The sequence below is a fragment of the Lepus europaeus genome, chromosome 22 (assembly GCF_033115175.1).
Source record: "Lepus europaeus isolate LE1 chromosome 22, mLepTim1.pri, whole genome shotgun sequence".
NCBI lineage: Eukaryota > Metazoa > Chordata > Mammalia > Lagomorpha > Leporidae > Lepus > Lepus europaeus.
Genome location: NC_084848.1, coordinates 33,143,711 through 33,171,464, shown reverse-complemented (window position 1 = coordinate 33,171,464; position 27,754 = coordinate 33,143,711). Strand labels below are relative to the sequence as shown.

General features: G+C 47.4%; 1 protein-coding gene across 6 annotated transcripts in view; it reads left to right on the top strand.

Moving 5' to 3' along the window:
* The window catches only part of RAD51B (RAD51 paralog B), a 636,755-nt gene that overhangs the window by 457,405 nt on the left and 151,596 nt on the right, over positions 1-27,754 (top strand). For all 6 annotated transcript variants that reach the window (XM_062181435.1, XM_062181437.1, XM_062181432.1 and 3 more), the window contains one exon: positions 6,741-6,837. In XM_062181435.1, coding sequence (XP_062037419.1) covers positions 6,741-6,837 — 97 coding nt within the window. The remainder of the gene's footprint in view (positions 1-6,740; positions 6,838-27,754) is intronic.

The window sequence follows — 27,754 nt, the reverse complement described above, 5'->3', positions numbered from 1 at the left end:
CACTCCAGGCCTTTCTCTCAAGGCTTGGCGATGAAAGGACTCAATGAACCTGAACAATTTCTCACAGGAAAGTTCCGGCCTCTGTCGCCTGGAAGCAGGTGGCATTCAGCAACTCTTGACGGAGCCAGGATCTTACCCAAGGCCTCTGTTGGCTAGACAGGCTAGGTCACTGTCGTGTCTGGCAATTAGAATCATTGTAGATACCAAAAGGAACACTTTTAAAACTGTACCTTAAGCAGATAGACCATAAGAAAAGAAAAAAAAGAATTCACTCTGCCTTCCAAACTGCTGAGAGGAGGCAGTCTTTTGCATTCTCTTCTTGCTGCTCTTTCTCTGGCCAGCAGGTGACCCAGTGGGTGCCCTGCTTCCTGGGGAGCTCGAATGGCCAGGACAATCACTGCACCTCATCCCACTGGCCCAGTTAAAGTGATTTTGAAACTTCTCAGATAATCTGTGTTGTGACAGGTTTCTGCCAGAGAGTGGGCAGGAAGAGGAAGTGGGAGTTTTTTCATTGGCATAAAAATGCTCCTGAGAGACGCACAGTGGTTAAGATGCCACTTGGACATGCACATCCCATCTTGGAGTGCCTGGGTTTGAGTCCTGGCTCTCCTTCCAATCACAATTTCCTGCTGATGCACACCCTGGGAGGCAGTGGTGATGGCTCAAGTGCTTGGGCCCCTGCCATGACATAGGAGTCCTGGACTACGTTCCTGGCTTCTGGCTTCAGCCTGGCTGAGCTCTGGCTGTTGAGGGCTTTTGGGAAGTGAACTGAGAGATGGAAGCTCTCTCTTTCTCTCTCTCTCTCTCTCTCTCTCTCTCTCTCTCTCTCTCTTTCCCCCTTTCAAATAAATAAAAATAATTCATAAACATTTTTTCAAAGAAAAATACCCTGGGATGCCTAAGGTAGTTTCATGATTTCTCTAGTCCAGGCAACCTGAGTTCTATGAAGAGCTTCCATTTATCAGGGGCCACTGAAAACTACCAGAAAGATTGACAGAATTCACGTAGGATCGCCTCGCACACTTGGCTGTCTTAGAAGTGGGAGCTATTTACCTATGTGGCTTGTGGTTAGTTATTGGCATTAGAATCCACAAGGATCTTGTTACAGGATTGGTCCTATTACAGTTTCGTGTATTTCTAAACTTTATAACCCTTTGCTCGTTTGTGGATCAAACGCTCTAAACCTGGACATCGAGGCCTGGAGAAGTCACCCATGAGTGGGTGTGGGCCGAGAGCTCCTCTCCCTTCTCTGCCTGCTGGTGCCTCGGAGGGAGGGTGGGCGGGGAGACCTACACAGCCCAGTTCTCATCTGCACTATTTCTCTCAGGAAGGTGACTCTAGTTCTCTTGGCGGAAGGTGGAGATTATAAATCCCACCTCCCGCAACCCCCCCACCCCCAAATAAGAAGATAAATGATGACATTGGCCATATTCATGGGTCTTGAAATAAATCTTCCTTGTAAATACTGAGTTACTGTTTTGCTGACCATGAATCTTTCTTTTGCTGACCAGACAGGGCCAGGTATCACATTCCAACCTATTCTATCCCCAGCTGACCACAAATTCCCTCTTCTCTGTGTCACCTTCTAAGAGTCCGGAAAAAGGAGCTTCTTCCATTAAAAGCTGTGCCTTCAGACCTGGTAGCTCCCCACCTGATTTCTCCAGTGCTGCCCCATTTTCTCTGCATTCCAGTACTCACTGTGGGCTCCCATACCCTAGATGGTTACCGAAGCAGGCACCCAACCCACAACGAGGCTTCTAATCCTTTAACGTATGCTGGATCAGACTAGATACATAGAGATCCCTGAAGGCAGAATGTATTCTGGGCCAGGGGTGAGTAGGGTGTGGATGTGGCCTTAACGTGGTCTTAGTTGTAGCACAGTTGAAGAACAGAGGCATTAGATGAAGTCAGGAAGGCCTGCACTGGACACATAGACCAGCAAAGAGTCAAGCTCAGTTGTCCCAGTCCCAAGGCCCTAGGGCCAATGACTAGCTTATCCTGCTTCTACTCTCTTATCTCACTATTTGCTCTCCTAAGCTCATTAACACTTGCTGGAAATGAGTCATAGGTTTTTGTTTGTGTAGTGGTTCATCTCATGCCCAGGACCTCTGCCTCCTGACCAAAGTCACATTGATTTCCCAGGCACCTGCCGTTACCAGTTCATCTCATCTTTGACTGGCTTGTTCCCACCTTTCCATTTCTTTTCTCTAACTTACATGGCTTGCTCTCTGTGAAGGTAGGGCCCGTTGGGTTGTTTATGAATCTGTATGCTAGATTTCCTCCTTAGAGGTCATAGCTGTTCTCTTAGGCAGTACGTGGGAGATGTGCTACAGCACTCAGATAGGTTGCAGAAGATACACTTAGGGAAGCTGATGACGCAGGGGAAAACTTGGAGCCCAGAGACATGCATTAAAAAGAAGGCCAGAGGTCTACGTGACATTAGAGGAGGGGCCGTTTCACAGCCAGGTGTACTTCCTTAAGTATCCTACAGACAAGCAAACAGCTCAAGGAAGCTTTGGAAATAAGTGGTCTCTCCATTTATAAAGTTGAGTCATGACAGTAGTTACTTTATACAGTTTATAGGGCTTCTTTTTTGCCTGTAGGTGAATGGTATTCTTCCTGAAGAGTAAACTTTAACCTGGATTCTGTCTCCTCCTAGCTTTAGAAGTAATCATGCCGGTGCCGTGGCTCAACAGGCTAATCCTCCGCCTTGCGGCGCCGGCACACCGGGTTCTAGTCCCGGTCAGGGTGCCGGATTCTGCCCCGGTTGCCCCTCTTCCAGGCCAGCTCTCTGCTATGGCCCAGGAACACAGTGGAGGATGGCCCAAGTCCTTGGGCCCTGCACCCCATGGGAGACCAGGAGAAGCACCTGGCTCCTGCCTTCGGATCAGCGTGGTGTGCCAGCCGCAGGGAAGGAAGACCTTTCTCTCTGTCTCTCTCTCACTGTCCACTCTGCCTGTCAAAAAAAAAAAAAAAAAAAAAGAAGTAATCATGACCATTGAAGTATATATAAAAAAATACATGTATTCACCTTTCCCTTTGTCTAAGAGTCCCACTCTGGCCTTTGGATTTATAGTTGGTGGGAGTGGTGGTGGTGGTGGTGGTGGGGCTTACTGTATGTTTTTGATTACCCATATTTTTAGGGAAATGGCAAAAATAGCAAGTTCCTTTTCAATTAAATGTTATTGCTTTTGAACATATAAACAGCAAATATGCATTCATTGTCAGCAGCAGGCTGTATGCAGTATGAAAGAGAATCAGGCATAGATTTTCTATCTGAACAAGCAAGAAACAAATCAACAAAGCATAAGCTACTGACAGTGAAGGGGGTAGCATTTACCATCGGCTGGGTACTGTGCTATGGACTTTCAATGTCCAGTTTAATCCCTCAAGCCCTGTGAGTTAAGTATTATCATACCAAGAAAGGTTATGGAACTTGCCCCTTGTCACACAGCCAGTGAGTGGCATCGTTAGCAAGCCCAGGATCTGAACTCCGTCTGATTCCAAAGCCATTGTCCGCTATGCAAAATGCTGTCATGCAAACTTAGTACCAAGCATCCCAGCCTTTCCAGTGGAGCAAAGCAGCCGGAAAGCCTCTCTCAAGTACGGCTTGGAACTCTTAAGACTGTTGGTAACACGTAGTGGTGTTTTGTTCCTTATTTTGAGAGCATGGCTTTCATGTCCGTAGATTGCCTGAAAGGGAAGCAGAACACATCGGTAGGCTTCTGCCCAAGTTGTGATTATTTGTAACCGATGCTTTGGGAAATGTTTCCAATCTGTCATTTTGGTGAGCACGATTTAGAAAACCACGACAATTCCCTAAGAGGATGTGATTAGCAAACCCCTGAGCTTGGTGGCTGTGTCCCTTGGCCTTCAGTCTCACAGTAACAAGGGCAGAGGATGATCAGCACAGCCACACAGGGCTCGATCGTTTGCCGCTGAAGAGTGAAGAGATTTTCTTCTCTGTCTCGTCTTCCATCGGAAGTGGAAATGCGGATGGGTATCTTTTGAAGTTCTGAAATCCGTAGTTTGGTTTTAGGTCCTACAGGGCATCATTTCATTAGTTCTGTGCAAGAAAGCCATCATCTTAGCACAAGTTTCCGTTTCAGGACAAGTGAAGTCATAATCAAATTGAGAAAACGCGGTTTAAATATTTTAGTCAATTCCTTATCATATAATTTGTAAGTTTCTAGAGAAGACATAGAGCCCCTTTGTCTTGCTTCTTTCTCCCCGGAAATGTGGTGCCACACTCCGGGTGGTAGTTTCTGTGTTTGGTAAATTGTCTTTGCCGTTACTGTTACTGTTTCATTGGAGTTCTGGTCATTTTCTTTTCTTTTCTTTTCTTTTTTTTTTTTTTTTTGACAGGCAGAGTGGATAGTGAGAGAGAGAGAGAGAAAGGTCTTCCTTTTTGCCGTTGGTTCACCCTCCAATGGCTGCTGTGGCTGGCGCATCTCGCTGATTCGAAGCAGCCAGCTGCTTCTCCTGGTCTCCCATGCGGTGCAGGGCCCAAGGACTTGGGCCATCCTCCACTGCACTCCCTGGCCACAGCAGAGAGCTGGCCTGGAAGAGGGGCAACTGGGATAGAATCCGGCGCCCCGACCGGGACTAGAACCCGGTGTGCCGGCACCGCAAGGTGGAGGATTAGCCTGTTAAGCCACGGCGCTGGCCAAGTTCTAGTCATTTTCAACAAGCCATAGTCTAGAAGAATCCCATAGTTGTAAACTCTAATTAGATTTCTCAGAAGTGTCATAATATTTTTCCTAGGATAGGTTATTATTTTGTTCATCAGCAGATAAAGCAAATGGTTAAAGGAGACTTCAAGACATTCCTGGAAGATGGAGTTGAAAGATCAGTTTATTTTGTACAAAACAATTTGGAAATTGTGCAGTCTTTTCGCGACGTGCATTTTTAATGAACTTTTGGAGACCCTTCGACTTTTCAGAGCAATGCCAATATCTTGTTGGTCTTGCTTTAGATAACTGCTCTCTTTTCTTCCTGAGGTTTTTATACAAATTAAATAAACTTGGGAAAGACTGAAATTGGAAGACGTGACCAGGCATACCAAAATATGTACTGGTGTAGAAGACTGTGATGTAGTTATATTATTAAAGCCACTGATCTGAATTACGTAGTAAATACCAGTTTATTAACCTGTATATCATCGTTCTGGAGGAAAGACTAACAGTAGGGACAACAGTGGCTTCCATTTATTGAATATTTACCATGGGCCAGACGCTGCTAAGTATCTCATCTCATTCTTGCAACCGTTCCATAAGGTAAATATTATTTTACCCACAAACAAAAACTCAAAGGCTCTGCAGCTTTCCCAAGGTATACAGTTTCAGAGTCAGAATTTGAACCCAGTTTTATTGAACTGCAAAGCTTATACCCTACGTTATAAAGAGAGAAACGAACACAAATCCTGATTGACACTCTTCACTATGAATAGTTGTTGCGTACCAGAGCAGGCTCTTTGACCATTTCCAGCCATTTTAATTGAAGACATAGCTTATATGATTCTCACCAGCCCTTGTGACAAGTGGCAATACAAAAGAATATGAAAAATAAGTAAGACACGCTGAGTGGAACCCTGCAGATCCGATCGTTGCTGCAAAGTAACTGGAGGCTCTTGCAGCCAGCTGACACACAGAGGCTGGAGAAGGTTGTCTCTGCTCATAGCGCACTTCGTTTCTCTGCCTGACCTTGCCATCCTGTTCCCGTCTCAGCCCTCAATTAAGCTGCCACGGGTGCAGGATTTATAGTGTGTCGCTGGTGCACTCAAGAGGCAGTGACAGAGGTGTGGCTGAAGAGCGGGGTCATGAGGAGTGGGGATGATTTCCACTTCCGTTCAAATCAAAGTGGCGAGAAAGCCAGAGCTTTGCGTGGGACAGACGAGAGAGGCAGCCGCATGCGTATTCCAGGCCCGGGGTTGTGTGACCAGTGCCCTTTACAGGAGGGAGACTTCCTCCGAGTGACCGGAGTGCTCAGTTTCTATCCTGGTCGGGAATACCCGAACGTTGGGACGCGACTGTGGAGTTCATCAGGAACGAGGATTTGTAGGGAAAGGAATGGTTTCTTGACTGTACCAAGAGTGAAAACATTGTGTGGCATTGAGCCATGGGAATTAGGTAGTTTGAGAGTCCTTTCCAGGAATCTTAAATATTATGGCCTGTATTTTGTGTGGGTAGCATTATGTTAATTTGTATTTTAAGCGCATAGTGATACTCTGGATTTCCTTTGTATGTAACAGAAGAATATTATCTTTATAGAGGCAAATATTACTCCTGTTTCACAAATTTAGAAATACAGCTCTGACTGAGATTTCTAGGAAAGAAGCCACAAGCATCCAAATTTTAAATTATTGCTTTTATTTGGCACCAACAGTATCTTAGGTTATAGATACCATTTTCAAAATTAAAGTTTTATTAAGTGTGTACATGTGCATCTTAATTCTGGTTGGTCTTCTATTTTTTTAGTTCATGTGATGATATCTTTCAGTTCCAAAGTACTCAGAATTTAGAAAGAAATGATTAGCAGTTAGCCTATGTCCCCAGTGTTCTGGGTTTTGAATGACAGATAGGCCTTGCCCAAAGATAAAGTTGGTGAAAGCCAGAGCTGGGGTTTTCCTACCTGTGTCCTTATCTGTCTTCCCATAAACCACAGTCTGCCTTTTGATAGCCCTCATAATTAATTTGGTCTCTCTCTTTCTCCCCCCACCCCTTCTCCCTGTCTGTTCACAGGTTATCTTGACGAATCAAATTACAACCCATCTGAGCGGAGCCCTCACTTCTCAGGCAGACCTGGTGTCTCCAGCTGATGATTTGTCCCTGTCTGAAGGTAAGGGATCTGTCCTGGAGAGGCTGCAACTTGACACTGACGTACAGCCCCACAGCCTCTCTGCCTCCTGTTGAGAGCAGGGAGACCTGGCTGATAGCCGCTGCTCGGTGAACCCAGCCAGAGCCTGCTGATTTAGGCTGGCCATCTTCGCGGGCCTCTGATCTCTCGTATTTGGAGAGTCTCCCACCCTCTCCCTATCAGTGAGTCCCCTTTTTCCCTTGACTGAGTCATCTGCATGGGCAGCCATCACTCTTCTGGTCCTTAGGGTAGGGGCTGGCAACTGCTAACAACTGACTCTGTTTTTGAGATTAAAACTCCAAGGTCCACTTCACCAATGATCTCATAGGCATCTAGCCTTTGGCTTGTGCTGAGTTCCTTTGGATTGGCTGAAAGCATCCACCAGTTCCACATGGCACGCCTGATCAGCTTTGCAGAGGGACTGCGGGGTGGGGAATCTCTGCCTTGGTGACTCTGTAGCTCTTACTTCAGCCCTCTGCAGCTAGCAGAGACCTGCCAGGCTATGGTTTCGGTGGCAACAAGCTTGATGTGGCTGGGGGAGTTATAACAGCCGCCAGAGGGAAGTCTCTGGTTTGATTGAAAGTTCTTACTTGGCATCTCGGAGTTCTCGCTGTAGTCTGATTTCCTTCAGGCACCACGCCATGGGTCTGGGTAGATGTGCGTGACTCTTCTCTTTCCACTTCCTGGGGATTGTGTGTGATGAGCTCTGGGGGACTTCGGCCAGCACAGAGCTCCTGACCGACTACCCGGCTGCTCTTCCATGGATGGTCTTGGTGTCTGGTCTCAGAAGTTGTTAAGAACCGCGCTGCTCCTCGGTGGTATCTTTTGGAATAAGAGATAGTGACACATTGACCTACTGGTAAAGACTCAAGTGCTCAGGGGACCCCCATTCTACATCCAGCACTGCTTTATCATCTCTCTGTTACCGAAGGAAACCCCCAAATCACCTGGTAGTCCTGCCTTCTCAAACGGCTCTTAGCATCTAATCAGCTTATTCTTTCCAAACCTCTCTTTCCTTTATCCCCTCTTTTTTTGTAACGTATGATGTGACCAACTGACTTTAAATTCAAAATTGCATTATTTTAATAAAAAACAAAATGGCCTTCCCAACTCTAGCCTCTTGTTGGGGTCTCAAGCCCAGTGCTAGCCCCTGGCCAGCAGTGGCAGTGCAAGCACTCCCCAACAAGGCGAACGGGAAGGGTAAGACCGATGGGTGATGAACACACCACAAGCACCCGTGAGTTCTGTCGAAGCAGGCACCGCTTTATTGAAGAAGTGTGCAGGCTTATAAAGGTTATGAAGGACATGCACAGTAGGGGAGCCAATCAGCGAAAAGGTCATGCGGGCATGGGTGGAGCACGCACTGGGGCACCTTAAATAAAGTATAAGGATCATGCACTGTCCATGTGTCCGGAACTAAAGCGGACCTATCCCTGCCAGTGGTCTGATCTTAGGTAGCTTAACCGCAGCAGCTACAGACACGCCCCTTGAACATCCGCCAGGAGCCGTATTGTAATGGAGGTTTTAGGCAATGCCCAGCAGCCTCTGCCATTTCTATTCTGCCACATTAACCCAAGGAACCTTCCCCGATCTGACTTCTTTCTGCTGTGTCACTCTCCTACTTGGAAATCTTGGGCTAAAATAGTCAAGAATTTGAGGTTTGTTAGTTTGAAATCAACCAGAATAGAGGTATTTATGCCATTATTGTGGATATCAACACAGGCGAAATCAGAGCTATTTTTGTTGTTGTTTATTTGTATTCCTTTTGGGTGGACTAGTTTCCAAAAAAAAATCACTAAATTTAATTCTTCTTCTTTTTAAAAATATTTTATTTATTTATTTTAAAGGCAATTGGCAGGGGCAGGGGTGGGGGGAGAGCTTCATCTGCTGGTTCACTGCCCAGATGGGTGCAATGGCCAAGGCTGGGCCAGGGAGAAGCTAGGAGTCTGGAACGCCATCTGGGCTTCCACATGGGGGCAGGGGTCCAAGTAGTTGAGCCATCCTCCACTGCTTTCTGACAGGCAGAGTTAGAGAGAAAGGTCTTCCTTCCACTGGTTCACCCCCCAAATGGCTGCTATGGCCGGTGTGCTGTGCCGATCCTATCAGAAGCCAGGAGCCAGGTGCTTCCTCCTGGTCTCCATGCGGGTGCAGGGCCCAAGGACTTGGGCCATCCTCCACTGCCTTCCTAGGCCACAGCAGAGAGCTGGACTGGAAGAAGAGCAACCGGGACTAGAACCCAGGGTGTCGGCGCCACAGGCGGAGGATTAGCCTAGGGAGCCGCGGTGCCAGCCTCCAGGTACATTATTAGCAGGGAGCTAGATATGAAGTGGAACAGCCAGGACTTGCACCTGTGCCCATACGGGACACCAACACTGGCCCCAAGTTAATTCTTCCTAACTCCTCAGTCTGTTCTTTCTTTCCTAGCCAACTGTGGTTCCTGCCAGTGCCTTCCATGATACTCCTGCGCCATGTGCACCGGTCGGTCCTCTGCCCGCCCCTCTGCACTCTGGCCTCTGGGCTTCTGCAAAGCAGACGGACCTAATCCAGCAGACTGGTTCCCTCTGCCACTTCTGCCACTCTCCCAAGCCCACTCCTTCGAGACCTAGTGACCATGTCTTCCAAAAACCCATCTTGTCAGTTCAGTTGGTGTCAGCTCACTTCCTCCTCTGTGGTCTCTCTACCTGCTCAGCTCTATAGAGGAAGGGTTTTGAAAAATTAATTTACTTTTCCTGTTTTTCTGACTGCACTGGCAAGCTTTTAAAAACACAGGCTGTGGCCAGCGCCGCAGCTCACTAGGCTAATCCTTCGCCTTGAGGCGCCGGCACACGGGGTTCTAGTCCTGGTCGGGGCGCCGGATTCTGTCCCGGTTGCCCCTCTTCCAGGCCAGCTCTCTGCTGTGGCCAGGGAGTGCAGTGAAGGATGGCCCAAGTGCTTGGGCCCTGCACCCCATGGGAGACCAGGAGAAGCACCTGGCTCCTGCCATCGGAACAGCACAGTGCGCCGGCCGCAGCGCGCTACCGCAGCGGCCATTGGAGGGTGAACCAACGGCAAAGGAAGACCTTTCTCTCTGTCTCTCTCTCTCACTGTCCACTCTGCCTGTCAAAAATTTAAAAAACAAAAACAAAAACAAAAACAAAAACAAAAAAAAAACAAAACCACAGGCTGTGGCCAGCGCTGTGGCTCACTAGGCTAATCCTCCGCCTTGCGGCGCCGGCACACTGGGTTCTAGTCCCGGTCGGGGCGCCAGATTCTGTCCCGGTTGCCCCTCTTCCAGGCCAGCTCTCTGCTATGGCCCCGGAGTGCAGTGGAGGATGGCCCAAGTCCTTGGGCCCTGCACCCCATGAGAGATTAGGAGAGGCACCTGGCTCCTGGCTTCAGATCAGCGCGGTGCTCTGGCTGCAGCGTGCCAGCCATGGCAGCTATTGGAGGGTGAACCAACGGCAAAAGGAAGACCTTTCTCTCTGTCTTTCTCTCTATCACTGTCCACTCTGCCTGTCCAAAAAAAAGAAAAACACAGGCTGTGTCTTTTCGTTGTGGATGTTGTTGTTGTTGTAGTGGTGTTGCACCCCAGTGAGTAGAAATGTAGGCACAGAGTGAGCAGTAAACGAATGCTGAGTGACCATCATAGTAAACACTTCGGAAAAGCAGCGACCGTGAGAAGCACGTGGAGCATCTGTGAAAATCATTTTTAAAATGTTAGTAAAATTATTAAATTATTACACAAATTTTTTTCATCTCTGAGATGGAGAGCAGAAGAAAGTGCCTGCCTTCTTTTTTGATAACCAATAACTAATAATACTTTTCTTTGTCTTGGCTTCCTGCTCCATCTTAAGCAAAAAAAAAAAAGTAAGACAGAGGGCAGGCATTGTGTACAGCAGGTTTCGCTTGTCACTTGGTATACCTACATCCTATATCAGAGGCCCTGGGATGGAGTCCCACCTTTGATTGCTTCTGATCCAGCTTCCTGGTAAGGTACCCCTGAAGAGGCAGCAAATGGCGACCCAAGTCCTTGGGTCCCTGCCACCAGTGCGGAAGACCTGGATAGAGTTCCTGACTCCTGGCTTTGACCAGGCCCCTCCCTGGATGTTGCCAGCATTTGGGGAGTAAACCAGGAAATGGACGATTAATCTCTTTCTTTTTTTCTCTCTCTCTGCTACTCTGCCTTTCAAATGCATACATACATACATAAAACTTGTAAAAAAAGCAAATAAAAAAAGACTTTTTGGGACTTCAGTGTAACTGCTAGGAGAGGATGGAAAGGTTATGGCCATAGGAAAAGGAAAGTTACCAGCTCTTCCTTGGACAACTTTTCCTTATTATAAAATTTAAGAGAATGGAAACAATTGGCTTTTCGTGATCTCTTTCTTAAATAGTTGAACAAGTAAAAAGGACATAGAAACACTTTTCTTGAAGCTATAATGACACTCCTTACCAGTTAATTAAAATGGCTAATTTTCTTAAAATATTTATACTGGGGCCAGCATTGTGATGTAGCACGTTAAGCCGCTGCCTACAGCGCCAGCATCCCATATGGGCACCGATATGAGTCCCAGCTACTCCGCTTCTGATCCACATTCCTGCTAAAGCACCTGGGAAAGCAGTGGAAGATGGCCCAAGTGCTTGGGTCCCTGTACCCACACGCTCCTACCTTCGGCCTGGCCTAGCTCCAGCTGTTGCAGCCATTTGGAGAGTGGACCAGAAGTTGGAAGACCTCTCTCTGTCACTCCCTCTCTCTTCTCTCTCTGTAATTCTGCCTTTCAAATAAATAAATCTTTAAAAAAAACACACATTTATACCTATGCAAATATATGGCAGTGATCATTTAACTTCCTGTAATGAATACATACAGATGAGCATATGTCAAAAAGTTGGTGGAAAATTGAAGTAAAAGATTTATTTTGCTGCAAAAAAAAAAAAAAATTGAAAGTCATTCCTAGTTTTTTCATAATATGCATTTTCCATGAATAGAGACCCCTTTTATATAAAAATTGCTCTGTTATTATTTCAAACATCTGTTCTCTCAGCTTTGCCATTATGCTATTAATTGTGATCTTGGGCAGGTCTTTTAATCACTTTGGGCCTCGTTTTTGTTGTCCTGTTAGATGTTAGGTTGGATGAACAGAAGATTACTGGAATCTTCTCCAGCCCTGGAATCCAGTGAGGTGAGCCTGGTGCTCAGGAGCATTCAGCCAAGGATGGGGTTTTAATCCTGGTTTCCAGAGTCCTGTAATAGATTTCAGCTGCAGAGCGGGGGACCCTGCTTCAACAGTGCTCCCTTGAAGACGGTTGTGGGGTAAGAACACGCAGCCAAGAGCAGCCAGCAAGAAAATGAACCACGCTGACCTGAGAGGGGTACCCAGCAGGGGCCGAGGCAGGGAAATGAAGTCCCTTCTGCTCTGATGCAGGGGAGGGAATGCAAGTGACCTGGCCCAACCGAGCGAGATCTCCTCTACCCTGGATCCTGTACTATTAATATCTGCCAGCTGCAGGCCCAGAGCATCCCCCTGCTGAGATCAAAGGAGCCCCTATCTTAGCTGAACCGAGGTCATCTGCACAGGGCTGTAAAAGCGAGTCCTGGCGGGCTGCAGGGACAGGCCAGGGGGGAGGAGAAGTCAGGAGATGGGGAGGCGCTCTCTCACGCTCCTTTAATCTCGGCTGACCAGCTGTTGCCCTCCCAGTGTTTGTAAAGTGGAGAGTTCTTTGTTTTTGTGTTGCTGGGGTGCCCCCCTCCTTATTAAATTTGCGGCTGGTTTGTTGCTTGGATCGAGTGGACCCATGTTCACTGCTTGAGTCCGTGGTATAATTCCCTTCATGGAGGTTTCCTTCCACTGTTGAGTTAGCCCACCTCCCAGATGGGAGAGCTAGAGAGAAGTTAAGCCCCTGAGGCCACAGACTTCTCTGACAAGAGGGCAAGTTAAATTTTCCCTGTTTAGTTAAAATAGATCCTTATATGTCCAGGGTGCTTGTCAGTTTTCTGCCTGCCTTTTACAAACATGCTCAGTTGGGAGAATGGAACTTTCAGGAATTATGCAAATTGGCCGGAGTGGCAGTCACCATCCTAGTGTGTTTCTCTCCCTGGTCTGTGCACACTCTGGTTATGTACATGTTCCTGTCGCCAAGAGATTGAGAGACAGAAATGTACGTGGAGTGAGAAGAAGACACTAGTCAAGGAAAGGGGGGGCTACTTTAAGGGTGCCCCTGAGATTTCTGAACATTCTTCTTACTATGTTTATTCTAGGGCAACGTCATCAGCAAGGTGATGGTTCCCATTCTATCAGAATCGAACTTCTATTAGTGGGTGTGTACTGCTGACCTTAGCCCAAGCGCGTGTGCCTATAATGTCAGAGCTGGACGACTTCAGCAGCCTTCTGTTCATCTGATTCAGCATTTTATAGAAGAGATAAGAGCAGAAATAAGGATTTTTGGTTCTATAGTCTATATTTTTCTAGAGCAGGCACTGTGAACTCAAATATTTTCTTCTTCAGTTTTTGTTCTGTTGACAGAGACTCAGGGCCGTAGTTTATCATAGAGATCAGTGATTGGTATTTTGTGACTGTTCTCTGACCAAGAACGTGTTTCTCGGCCCTTGCTAGTTCTTCCTTGTGGTCGCTGAAGATTGTGGGGCCTCAGTCCTAGGCAACATCCCTTTTCCCCATACTGACCAATAAAGAAAGGGCCTTATCAGTCCAGCTGCCTGGAGATGCCAGATCCTATTTTGAAATCACACCACAGTTTGAGCAAGAGAACTGGCTGAGTCCCCGTCTACCAGAACACACAGCTGATAGGTGAGATTGTGCTACAGGGCCAGTCAGCCTTGTGCAAAGCTGAAGCTCTGCTCCACCTAGACCATTGGCTTGCTTTTTTCTGATGACTTAACAAGGTGGCAGTTTCTTCAGGGTGGGACCGTGGTCCACTTGAGCCCCAGCGGGCTTTCTGGTGAGGAAGGCATTATTGGCCGCCATCCTGGTATTTGTGGCATCTGGCTTATTAGTACTGTGTGATCCATAGCTTTGATAGTGTTGATAGAACAGAACACATAGAAGCTAAAAATGAAAGATTCAAGGATGGGTCAAGGAAAGAACACACACACACAAAAAAAGCAGAGCTTAACTAGAACCAACAGTGGTTTCTAGTTTTAGTGTTGGAAGTCTTTCTATTCTGGTTGGAGTCAGGGGAATTGATGGCTGATTTCATGTGCAAGAGAAAGTATTTTTGGATTCAGATTCTCTAACAAACCATCCCTGCAAAAAGCTGGAGTCCATTTGAAAGATTATATGCAAGTGCGTAGCTTGTGTCTCTTTTTAAAATAAATTCAACAAGCAAGAGCAGCTCAGAGTGGTTGCGGTGGCTGGGGGACTCATGGTTGTGAAAGAGGCAGACTTCAAAGCGTGGTCTGAATTTTCGAGTTTTATTTCCATGCTTGCTTTCCAGCTGGATCTGCTCTGGATTTACTGCAGGATGTTTGAAAATGTGGCTCCCTGCTAATCTCAGACAGTTGCTATGATCAATGGTTTCTTTCATTTCCGATAAAAAACACTGGTGTTTCTGCTTAAATTGTGTGTACTTTCAGCTTTATTATTATAGTTGTGATTTATTGTCCTGTATTACCCAAATTTGTAATCCATTAACCACAAACGTTGGGATGGGTTGGTCAAGTTAGCAGAGCTCTCTCGACACTTTGACTGTGAGATTCTTCACAGCCCAACCTTAAACGGAATGTTCACGGGTTTGGGTAGGACCATGTACAACGGGATATGGGTGCAGCTGCTTTAAAGAACTGTGCCTCAGGGGTGGGGTTGCAGGGTGGCTATAATTAGTGCCTTGAAAACATACCCTGTCACCATGTGACTGCAAGGTTAATATTAACAGCTATGATCAACATTATCAACACTAGCATTTCCGTAGCATTTTAGAATGTTTTTCAAAGATGAATGTCTTAATCCACCTCGAGCAACTGAAGCATGAAGGAGAGAAGAGAATTGCTCAGAGGCCACACAGTGAGTGAGAGGTGGTGTGGGTGGGAGCAGAAGTCTGAGCCCTTCCCAGAAAACCTTGGATGTGGACACTGCTGCCTCCTGGAGTGAGTTCTGGGTAAATATGCTCAGGTGTCCTGGGGACCGTTCAGTGTTTGACTCCCTGGCCCCAGCCACATCCACACACATGACTCCACGTGCTCTCTTCACAAGACACATCCACCTACCATGCCTTGTTGGTCAGTCCTCCACAGCACTGGACTGAGCGTATGTGACTTCCAGCAAATGTTCAGATGCCATGAAAGGCTTGATTTATAGAAAAAGACTAAAAGCACCAAAGGAAGAAAGAAAGAGTGGTATTTGGCTTAGGAAAGTCTAAACATTATGTGGGATGGGAGAGGCTGGAGTTGAGAAGCAATGGGCACAGCCTACAGATGTCTGAAAAGCTGTGAATCACAGGGAGAGGGACTCGCTGAGGATTTTCTTTTTTTTTTTTTTTTTATTAATTTTTTTGACAGGCAGAGTGGACAGTGAGAGAGAGAGACAGAGAGAAAGGTCTTCCTTTGCCGTTGGTTCACCCTCCAATGGCCGCCGCGGCTGGCGCGCTGTGGCCGGCACACCGCGCTGATCCGATGGCAGGAGCCAGGTGCTTCTCCTAGTCTCCCATGGGGTGCAGGGCCCAGGGACTTGGACCATCCTCCACTGCACTCCCTGGCCACAGCAGAGAGCTGGATCAGAAGTAGAGCAACTGGGACTCGAACCGGCGCTCATTTGGGATGCCGGCACTGCAGGCTGGGGCTTTAACCCGCTGTACCACAGTGCCGGCCCCAAGAGAATTTACATTTCCAGCAAATCCTCAGGAATTGATAACACCGTTGGACTAGATGGCACACTTAGAGAACCGCTGGTTTATTCATTGAGTCCCTTTCTCTGTTCGGCACCACAGATACCGAGATGAATGTGTGTCTAAGAGAGGAGGCACGTAATGCAGCAGGCTGCCTTTAACACTCATGGCAACCATATCCCTCCACTGTGTCAGCAATGGTATTTTCTGTAGTTGTTGTCTCAAGACTGGGATAGAGTAGTTCCTGGAAATTTTCAGGACTCCTTTGGTAGCAAGAAACCAAAGCCACTCCAGTTTGCTTGCTTGCTTGCTTGCTTTTTTAAGATTTATTTATTTGAAAGTCAGAGTTACAGAGAGAGAAGAGACAGAAACAGATTGATCTTCCATCCAGTGGTTAACTCCCCAAATGTTCTCAACAGCTAGAACTGAGCCAGTCCGAAGCCAGGAACCAGGAGCTTCTTCCAGGTCTCCCACATGGGTGCAAGGGCCGGAGGCCTTGGTCCACCCTCTGCTGGGAGCTGGATCAGAAGCAGAGCAGCCCAGACTCGGACCGGCACCCTTATGGGATGCCAACACTGCAGATGGTGGCTTAACCCATTGTACCAAAGTGCCAGCCCCTCAAGTTTGCTTTTAAAAAGGCAGGCCTATTAATAAAGGAAGCTAACTTTTGTGGGCCACATATTGTGTGCCTAGTATCCACGTTATCACATTTAATCCTCACAACAACCCTCTGAGGATCTTATGCATTATCCCCCTTTCAGATGAAGGAACTGGGGTGTAGCAGGTGACACGATGAGTGGCAGAGCCAGGATTCCAACCCACCGAGATCTTCTGTAAGAGTATGATCAGGATGCTCACAGCTACGTGTAAATAGGAACTGAATCACAGCCACATCCCATGGAATTAGAAAGGCAGACACTTGGGTCATTCTCCCCTTTTCTCATAGCCACCTTGGCTTCCATGGTACTGACTCTTGTCCTTTTGATCTGATTGGCCTTGTTGTCCTTCACACCTGGTGATTCTGTGCATGCGTTGTCCCTTTTACCCAATTGGCCACATCCAATAGGTCATATGGCAAAGAGCAGGGCCAGTGCCCCTCTCCTTTCAGCAGGGTTCAGGGATGGAGGCATTTTCTCCCTAAGTGGTTATATATGCAGGACAGACTCGTTAGAAAGGAGTACCCATGGGGTAGTGTTACGGCATAATGGATTAAGCGGCTCCTACAATGCTGGCATCCCATATGAGAACTGATTCATGTCCTGGCTGGTCCACTTCTGATCCGGTTCCTTGATAATGCACCTGGGAAAACAGTGGAGGATGGCCATTGGTCCCACGTGAGAGACCCAGAGGAAGCTCCTGGCTCCTGGTTTCAGCCTACCCCAGCCTTGGCCGTTGTGGCCATTTGGGGCATGAACAGACAGATGGAAGATCTCTCTCTCTCTCCCTCTCTATTTCTGTAACTCTGCCTTTCAAATAAATAAAATAAATTTTAAAAAAAGAAGGTGTACCTATGGTATCCCAACCTATCATCTAACGGAGGGACGTTGCCCAGCTGAGCGATGTTAGTACAAGTGTCCTCAGTAGGACTGTGTGCCTCTGTTGATTCCTTCTTAGCATCCCTTCCTTCCAGATCAAATTGTTGGTATTAGCTACCCATCACTAGTCCACGCTGGGAAACCTATCTACTGTTTTGTTTTGTTTTTTAATAAGAGTTAGACAGTGAGAGACAGAGACAGAAAGAAAGGTCTTCCTTTCCATGGTTCACCCCCCAAATGGCCGGAGCTACGCCAATCCGAAGCCAGGAGCCAGGTGCTTCTTCTTGGTCTCCCATGTGGGTGCAGAGGCCCAAGCACTTGGGCCATCCTCCACTGCCCTCCCAGGCCACAGTAGAGAGCTAGACTGGAAGAGGAGTAGCTGGAACTAGAACCCGGCGCCCATATGGGATGCCGGCGCCACAGGTGGAGGATTAACCAAGTGAGCCATGGAACCGGCCCCCAATCTACTGTTTTTTTAAAACAAAATTTTATAAGAAAAACATGTTCCTTTTAGCCCCAGCTAACCATCTGGCTCCTCTTCGGTCTAATTTCTTTAAACCTACATCAGTTGTAGAGTTTGTCTTCATGAGGGAAGAGAGGTCTCTTAATCGGGAATCCACTGTTTTCTCTGAACTGTGATTCTCTGATGAGACATGAGGCCTGCACTTTGTTCCATGCCGGTGTAAGTTATGTCCCATCCACACATAGAAGCACTTTGGCACAGACAGTATCCCATGACCAGCCTTTGTCTATCAACTGCTTAACAACAACAACAAAAAAAAACCAGAAGCCAGTGTGGCAGCTGCTTAACAAATGTATTTTATAGAGAACTCTATCTCCAAGTCACATCCTGTCCATAATTTACAATATGCTGGAGCAAAATTACTCTGTACCCTAAGGAAGGGGTCTGAGTTTTATGGGTTAAATGCAAATGTGATGAGTGTGTCTGATGTTTGTGTCTGTGTGGGTAGGGGCATGTTCAGTAGAAGACAATATCTTTTTTGGCTGTGATGTCGATTTTTTTTAACCACATTGCTCTCAAATAGTCCCATAAAATCAGCTGAGAGAACCAAATTTCCTGTCAGTGTCCCCTTCAGCTATAAAGGATATATGCTACTTCAGTGGGCAGGGGATTAAGGAGACAAACTTTCCTTGGGTTTTAAATATGATATGTAGATAAAATTAGAGGGGCTGGCATTGCAGCACAGTGCCTAAAGCCACTACTTGCTGTCCTGGCATCCCATGTCAGAGCGCTGGTTTGAGTCCTGGCCATTCTGCTTCCAGTCCAGCTCCCTGCGAATGTACCTCAGAAGGCGGCGGACAACAGCCCAAGAACTTGGACCCCTGTCCACATGCAGGAAACCAAGATGGAGTTTCTGGCTCCTGGCATTGGCCTGGCCCAGACCTGGCTTTTGCTGGCATTTGGGGAGTGAACCAGCAGATGGAAGCTCTCTCTCTGTGTGTGTGTCTCTCTCTCCCTCCTTTCCTTCCTGTTTCTCTGACATTCAAATAAATAAATTTTTAAAACAAAAAACATGCTGGGGAAGTGTCAAAAGACATAGTATCTGAGTTGAATGACAAGGCGAATAGGTCCCCAAGACAGCTCTAAACCAGAGATACAATAAGTAGTCAAAATCTTTAAAAACAGGCTGGCGCCGTGGCTTAACAGGCTAATCTTCCACCTTGCGGCGCCGGCACACCGAGTTCTAGTCCCGGTCGGGGTGCCAGATTCTATCCCGGTTGCCCCTCTTCCAGGCCAGCTCTCTGCTATGGCCCGGGAAGGCAGTGGAGGATGGCCCAAGTGCTTGGGCCCTGCACCCGCATGGGAGACCAGGAGAAGCACCTGGCTCCTGGCTTCGGATCAGCACAATGCGCCAGCCGCAGCGGCCATTGGAGGGTGAACCAACGGTAAAAAGGAAGACCTTTCTCTCTGTCTCTCTCTCTCTCACTATCCACCCTGCCTGTCCAAAAAAAAAAAAAAAAAAAAAATCTTTAAAAACTAGGACCTATGTTGTGGCAAAGCAGATTTAAGCCACTGCTTGCAAAGCCAGCATCTCATATCGGAGCACCAGTTCAAGTCCCAGCTGCTCTGTCTCTGATCCAGCTTCCTGCCAGTGTACCTGAGAAAGCAGTAGAAGATGACCCAAGTTCCTTGGTGGCTGCCGTCCGTGGGAAACTTGTATGGAGTTGTAGGCTGCTGGCTTTGACCAGGCTCTGCCCCAACTGTTGTGGCCTTTTGAGAAATGAACCAACAAGTGAAGGATCTCTTTCTCTCTGTCTCTCCCTCTCTCTGTTGCTCTGCCTTTCAAAAAAAAAAAAATCTTAAAAAAACAAATCATGAAAAGTTAGACCTGGGAAACAAAGTTTGGTGAATAAGTGTGTGTCAGAGTCCCAGGCCTAGAACCAAGGCCGGCCAGGAGGAACGACCTTGCTCTTTTAGGGGACCCAGCTGGACCCGAGGGGAGTAGCTGACCCTCTGACTAGGAAACATAGTACAAAATTAAGATCAGCCTGCAAGAAATCCTTTCAGAGTTGTTAGAACATCAGTTCCTTGAGGACAACAATAGTTGTCTTTTTTCTTGTTCACTGCTGGGTCCTCAGAACATGGATTGTCAATGGCAGTGGTAGTTACTCGATAAGCATTTGATGAAGGAATGAGGAACCTGCCTCTACAGGAGTGACAATCCAAGATTTAAAGCTTCATACCCCCATGCACCCCCAAACAAGCAGGAAGCCATCATCGCAATTGTTCTCACCCAGTCATCAAGTCTGCTCCACAGTCCCCTCACTCCTGTGTGTGATGGTTGACAATAGGCTATGCAGGGAGAGTGGCAGAAACGAAAGAACAGAGCCTAATGGCTCGGCTTTTGAAGGAAGAACCTCCCATGCTCACACAGGGTGGTGACTCAAGTAGTTGGGTCTGACACACACTAAGGATATTTGTCCAGCACCTACAGTCTACTGGGTCTTGTGCTAGGTGGCTGCCGGAGGTACAGGAACACGAGCTGGCACACCTGCTCTTTGGGAAGCTCCCGGTCTAGGCTGGGGAAGGGGGAGTGTGACGGAGAGTGAACAAAGTGTGCTCAGGGCGGTGATGGTGCCCGATTTGGGATGTTGCTGGCGGACGCGCATGGGGCTCTAAGCAGCAAGAAGACACTGGAGCTGGATGTTGAAGGCTCAGCAGGAGTTCCCAAGAGGAGAAGGGGAAGGACAAGGTGCTCCTGGCAGAGGGAAACACCAGCGTAATGGAACAGAGGCAGGGACCAGATGGTGAAGGTCTCATCCATGCTGCTCATCAGTTTGGGACACAGAGAAGGGACAGGGTTATTTCGTAATTCAAGAAGGTTTCTCAGCCGCAGCTTACAGGTTACAAGGGCTCGTAGGGATAGGAAACTTGGATTTTGATCTCTTTGCGGGGTATCATTTTGGGTTGGGGGTAGCCCTAAACATCTGACAGCAATGAGAACTTTCTAAGGTCCTGGGTATCCAGCCCTGGTTTCGATTTCCTAACTCAACAACCTGGGAGAGAATTGTGTAGTGCACCAGGTTTCTGAGTAATGTCAGGTGAGCGCTGCGTTGATAATGCTGCCTCGTGGTTAGAAATGGGGCCAGGCTGTGTGCAAGACTGCTAGGAGGTGCGAGAAAACAAATGCTTTAAAGTATGAAATGACACTGTGGTGATAAATTCATAGTTTATATTCCTTTTGCTAATGATTACCGGATAATAATATTGGGTATCTCCTATATATCAGGTACTAGACTAAGCACAGTAAAACTCAAATATGTGGGGTTCAGTTCTTTATTTTAGAAGCAAAGAAATGGAAGCACAACGCATGTACGTAAGTTGCTGATGGTCCCATAACTAGCAACTACTTGAGATTCAAGCCTGGAGCCTGACTTGAAAAAGTCTAGGTCTGGCCGGCGCCGTGGCTCAACAGGCTAGTCCTCCGCCTTGCGGCGCTGGCACCCCGGGTTCTAGTCCCGGTTGCTCCTCTTCCAGGCCAGCTCTCTGCTATGGCCCGGGAAGGCAGTGGAAGATGGCCCAAGTCCTTGGGCCCTGCACCCGCATGGGAGACCAGGAGAAGCACCTGGCTCCTGGCTATGGATCAGCGCGATGCGCCGGCCGCAGTGACCATTGGAGGGGGAACAATGGCAAAGGAAGACCTTTCTCTCTGTCTCTCTCTCTCTCTCACTGTCCACTCTGCCTGTCAAAAAAAAAAAAAAAAAAAAAGAAAAAGAAAAAGAAAAAGTCTAGGTCTTAGCCAGTGCGCCTTTGCTGGCTCTTCGAGAGGATACTGCGGCTATCTCGGACAGCGTGTGTCTGTGTTTCTGTCGCTGCATGAGAGTCCTGTGCTTCCACTTGGTCACGGCTGTTCTATGTGCAACCCCGGACCCTCTCTACAGACAGACCTTGGGGAAGCATGCGATTTAACAGAACTGCATTTGGAACCAGACTTGTGTTGAAAGAGTCCCTGTTTCACAAACCATGTAGTATATATTTTTTTAATTTTTAAAAGAGGTTTATGTATTTATTTGAGAGGTGTAGTTACAGAGAGAAGGGGAGATAGAGAGAGACAGGGGTCTTCCATACACTGGTTCACTCCCCAGATGGCCACAACATCTGGAGCTGGGCCAATCTGAAGCCAGGAGCCAGGAGCTTCCTCTGGGTGCCTTAGATGGGTGCAGGGGCCCAAGCCCTTGGGCTGAGTTCTACTGCTTTCCCAGGCCATAACAGAGAGTTGGTTTGGAAGAGGAGCAGCCGAGACATGAACAAGTGCCCATGTGGGCTGGCACAGGCAGAAGCTTAGTCCACTATGCCACATTGCCAGGCTCACCATGTAGTATTTTGAACAAGTTGTTCCACTTCTCTGGGCATCATTCTCTATATGCTATACATGGAGGGGATTGCATTTGGTGCTTTTTCTATTGCATTTTGACTTCGGTGAGCAAATTGATAGGTTCTCTGTCCAGCCACAGACAGGCATCTCTGTTCATCGTGCACAGATTATCAGAGCAGGCTCCAAGCTGGACCAACTGGCCCCTGAGCGCTTCAGCATATCCCTTTGTCACTGCTATTATCTGGAACAGCAATCTTCACATTTTTAAAATTTACAACCCAATATTTTTGAGCATGTCACCCCAAAATGCATACAATTGCTACCTGTAAAATATAGTGTTACTGTTCTATTAAGTTATGTAAAACACACCACCAGAAGTAGGCTTTTTTTTTTTTTTTTTAATGAGGAAAGTTCTTATATTTTCTTCCCACATCCCAGTGAATCATCATATGTTTGCCACTGGATATAATTCACATTCCTTCCTCCTTGTTTGCATTTCTGAGCTTTTTACTGTCCCAAGAAGCGTGAAACTAAGCCCCATTCATCCAATCGTTCATTCACTCATTCAGCGAGTACAGAGCACCTATCGTGTGAAATGCTTGCCAGGTGTTCAGGGGGTAACAAAAGCAATATTAGGTTCGGCCCCTGCCTTAGAGACCATAAAGCTGATGCGGAGTTTTGTCACCTTTGCCTGGTTGGAAGCCTAGAAGCCTTGCATACTGTAATGAAGCTACACCTTCTGTCTGAACTGGCTGTGTGTTGCTATGACTGCAGATAACACAGGAAAAAGACAATAAGGAGAGGCCAAGAAATGAGGGCCTCACACGTGGAACAGGTAAAAGTCACGCCATCGTAGCATGGCACCTAGTGAATCTCCAGTTCGAAGGAGAGGGGTTTCCAGTGCCAAATGCTCTCACACCGTGGAGAAGGCATCGTGAGCTTCAGGATGGTGACTTGGGTCCACCACCTTCGGATATCAGGTTAGAACCAAGCCGGACTCCCTGACTGGCCTGGCCCGAATCACAGTGTATGCTGTGCCCTGGATGTCAGCCTGTGGACCACCTCCCTCACTGGGTTAGACCTGTCCATAAAGTGGCAGGCTGGGAATCAGCCTGATGTTTTACTGGGAACTCACCGCCAGGCCGGCCAAGGGAGCTTGGTGCCGTTCAGCACCTGTGGCCAGCTGTTTAACGAGCACCAAATCAGATAAACTGCCCTTTGGTTCCCATGCTCTCTCTAGACAACAAACGATTAGGCATGTGCTGGTGGGATGGCTGAGTTAGGGAGCCTGGCCGTCCTGTGCGGGTCATCTGGTTTTCCTGCCCCTCCAGGCTAGAGGAGGAGGAGGAGCTGTGAGGAAGCTCTGAACCCCTGAGAGCTGATGAGCTCTGTTCAGAAATGTTTGCAGCCAGCGCCCTACTGTCTATGGCCGTTTTCAATAATCACCCAAAGTTTGATTCAATCATTTTCCTCCTCCCTTGGGATTGGCTTAGAGCAGTAGGAGATTGGAACTGACAAGGCTTATTCACATCGCCCCGCTCAGTTCATTTGTCTGTGACCTGGGCAAAGTTGCCCGTGACTCTGGTGAAGCTCACAAATGAAATCTTAACCCTGTTGGGTTTCTGATTGTAGGAGGAATTTTTTTATTATTTTTTTTATTTTTATTTTTTGGAATTATTTTCTTCACAAGCACATACAGATCAGCTGGGAGTAGCATGCCTGATCCTAGACTTGCATTAGAACAAGCCTAAGCTGAGCAGCCCTCCCAGGGAAATCATCTAACAGGGCTAAGTGTGACCCAGGATGGCCTTTGGCCAACCTGCGTGAGAACCACGATGGTACGGAGGAAATATAATCTTGACCCTTTGATCTACACATGAACACTCTTTTTTTTTTTTTTTTAAGATTTATTTATTTATTTTAAAGCATTACAGAGAGAGAGCAAGAGATCTTCCATCCTCTTGTTCACTCCCCAGATGGCTGCAGTGACCGGAGCTGGGCTGATCCAAAGCCATGAGCCAGGAGCTTTTTCCGGGTCTCCCATGTGGGTGCAGAGGCCCAGAGACTTAAGCCATCTTAGGCTCATTAGCTGCTTTCTTCAGGCTCATTAGACAGCCGGATGAGAAGTGGAACAGTCGGGACTTGAACCGGTGTCATATGGGATCCCGGTGCTGCAGGCGGTAGCTTTATCCACTACATCACAGCACCGCCCCCCACCCCCCTCTGGAACACTCTTGCAGTTCTAGGAGCACCTGGAGTTTGTGATGAGTGTATGCTGGGGGAAAGCTTTGCGATCACGTTAAGTTAGTCATGTTGTTTCTTTGGGGAGAGTTCAGTGGGGGAAGGGCTGGTGGAGAAAGAGCAGAAGAGTGTGTGTTGATCCCTGGAAGACAGTGTATGTGTGCCAGGCGGTGGGTCACGCCATCAGGAAAGGTATTGAGAAAGGCAAGGAAGCTGATGAGAGAGGAGGTGACTTGTGTTTGCCAGGTCACTGTTGTTCAGACCCAAAGTGGCTGAGAAAGGAAATCCAGAAGCCTGCATGACAGCTCCTCTTGGATTGGATGAAAATATTGATTTGTTTTCTTCCTAGCTGGAATTTGACAGGGCCAGTTCATGTCTGGGTTTTCAGCACTTCACACAGGGCCCTTTTGTCTTGAGAGGCGGCTGGACTGGTTTTTCCTCCAGGCAGGTGCACAGAGGGCGTTCATTGTAGCCTGAAACACGAACACCAAACCCCTAGGCCCCGATCCACACCCTCCAGCGTGGCTCAAGGAAATAAGGCGGACAATGATTCTTGCGACAAGGCCAGCACTGTAAATGCCACTCCTGAATGAAATATTTCTTCAGACTTTCTGTCCGTAACCTGATCGTCTCTTAAAACTTAATTATATGTCAGGAGAAAGGAAGCCATTGGCTTCTCCGGCTGCCCAGGGTGGAGGAGAGTGCACAATGGGGTATATCCGATTCGCGGCCTTACTTAGGTAATCAGATGAATATCTCCCGAATTGAATTTACCCTTTTGATACGGAACCTTTCAGCTGCCTTGTTTCACATCTCAAATTCTGACAAGGCTGCACAGCCTTTGAGTCATTTCCCTGAAATCGTCATGCGGGAAGCCTGGGCTCTTTCGAGCACTTTTTGGGACTTGTACCAATTAAATCTGTTTCTGGCACACTTTTAATGGCATACTTTCCCCTGAGTCAGCAATTGCTCCAGAATCTGAGGTCATCTGTTTAATTTAAAAGCAAAGGTTAAGGAACAACCATTCCAGGCTTCGTCAGCCAAGCCCCTGTGGCTTTGAAAGGGGGTGATGAGGTGGGGGGGGGGGGAAGGCTAATAAACTGGATGTCTTATACACAAGATAAGTTAGTTACCATCTTTCTGTTCACTCAGTATGGAACCAGGTCTGCCCACACCCTCCCTGCCAACCTGGACCTGGCTCTCCCTTTCTCTTGTCACTCACCCCTTTGTCCTGGAGCTGTCACACGCAAGACGGGAACCTCTCCTTCTCCCTGTCCTTGCAAAACAAGCATCTGGACTGGATTTTTGTCAGCTGGGGTTGAGAGAAAGAGAACTGTAAATGATGTGGTGACTTTTTAAATTTATTTATTTTTGTCCTTATTTATTTATAGCTATTCTTGAAGGCAGAAAGCAAGATGGAGCCCTTGGTTGTAGGGTCTGGAAGAACGTACAGGGAGTGGTGTTTGCCTCCTATTGTTTTCTAAATCATATCAAGGAGAGAATTACATAATTCCCAGCTTGGGTGTTTGGTTATTGTTGTTGTTGTTTTTCCCTGAAGGCCATTCCGTGCGTCAGAATTCTTCATTGTGTTAGCTTATTCAGCATGCCCTCTGTCACTGAGAGAGAAGGAAATGGGGCTGGCGGTGCTGGACAGTGAGCTGCTGGTTGGTGGAGACTGAACCCCTGGGCTGGGGAGGGGGAAGGCGACTGAGCCTTTGCCAAAGGAATACCGCCTGGCTCCCGTTCCTGCAGTGCCCACTTGACCTCTCCGATCTTATAAAGCCCAAAGAATCCCATTCACTTTCTCATTGTTTAGGATAATAGAAGGCTCCATAAGAGGCATTTATGAAATGCTTTGCTGTGCCCTTAGACCTTACGAAGGACCAGCGCCTTGGGGTTCACGTAATGGTTTCAGAAACACCACCTTCCCGAAGAGGCCCAGTCACACCACGGCTTCTTGAGGCTCCTTCCCGGCCTGTGGTTTGAAATGACTCCTTGGTTTTCTCTCACTGACATTTGTATCTGTGTTTTTTTGTTTTTTTCTCTCTTTTCTTTCTTTCTTTCTTTTTTTTTTTTTTTTAACGAGGCTGTTTGGGAATGAGGTTTCCTGCCCACAGGCGTTTTCTTCCCTAGGGAAGAGACTGGTTGGTCGGCTCCCTGCCACCCAAGCCATCTTCCTCCAGCCGAACAATGAGCTGAATGTTCTCCTTCTTGCTAAGGGTTAGTCTCTGTCGTGATGAAAGTGAATTGGAACCAAATGCATTTTCTTTTGGAAAAGCTGCCGTGGGTCTCAGCTCTTAGACAAGACTGCGAGGAAGGCTTTGTGAAAACAGAGGGGGGACTCTGCTGTAACATCACAACACCAGTTATTTCACTGTCAGGTCTCTGAACGTACCTTGAATGCAATGCAGCCCTATTCTGTGATGCTCCTGTGTCACTGGAAGATGGGTGTTTCCTGTGAGGCCTTCGGAATGTGAACAGATTCTTTCACAAGTTATCTTGCTGTGGCCTGGGGAGCTATTCTTACAGCAAGACCCCTCATTAACTGCGAAGGCATAAAGGATAGCTCATGTTCTCCGCCAAGAAAGGCGGCTCTGTTTCCATGGGCCTGATAGGAGCATTTGAGACAGAGCAGCCTCATCGAGAGTGGGTGTCTGCTGCCCACTCTCCAGTTGTTAGAGTAAAAGCCAAGTCAACGGCACTGGTGCTGGCGGTGAAATGAGCCACAGAGAGGTCATTACTCATCACTGTCACAAATCAGGGCTCTGGATCAGGAAGCGGGAGGCCTGAGGGTAAAGAATGTTTATTTTCCAAGAGGGAAGAAAGGAGACTCACAGAGAGGTAGAGAAAGGTGAAGGGCAAAGCATGAATGTAGCCAGACATTAAGCAACCCTGCATCTTGCAAGATCACAAAGCCAAAGCGTTCCTGCTAGACTTAGCTGTAATTAGCGAAGCCATGGAGGTCCCCAACCTGCACTTAGAACCTTCCACAACATAGCCACTGCTGAAACAATAACAACTTTCATTAAACCTCCCTCAAGAAACACCTTTAAATGCAGTGTTGTTTGCTGTGAAACATTCCAACTAATGGGAGTCGGGATATTTGCCAAATGTGGCAGGTGAATTGACCCAGAGCTGCTAGTACGGGACCCTGACAGTTCTTCTAACACAAAGAAATGAGAAACCGTGGGGAAACGCTTATGCTAGCCGTGGTGCTTAGGGAATTTCAACAGAACACGAAGTTATTGTAAAAGGAGTATTGAGAGACAAGCCGGGATGCTGTATGTGAATAAATTGACTGGCTATCTTGGAGAAACAGCTCAGTGAAGACGTAAGATTGTTTGTAAGTTGTTGTTTGATTCTGCTTTTTTATGTTAGTTTTTGGTGCCATCGTCGGGCATGTCAGTCCTGTCCTTTCTATTTCTTACACCTCAAGGTCTTAAAGGTGAATTAGTGTTGAAACAGCCA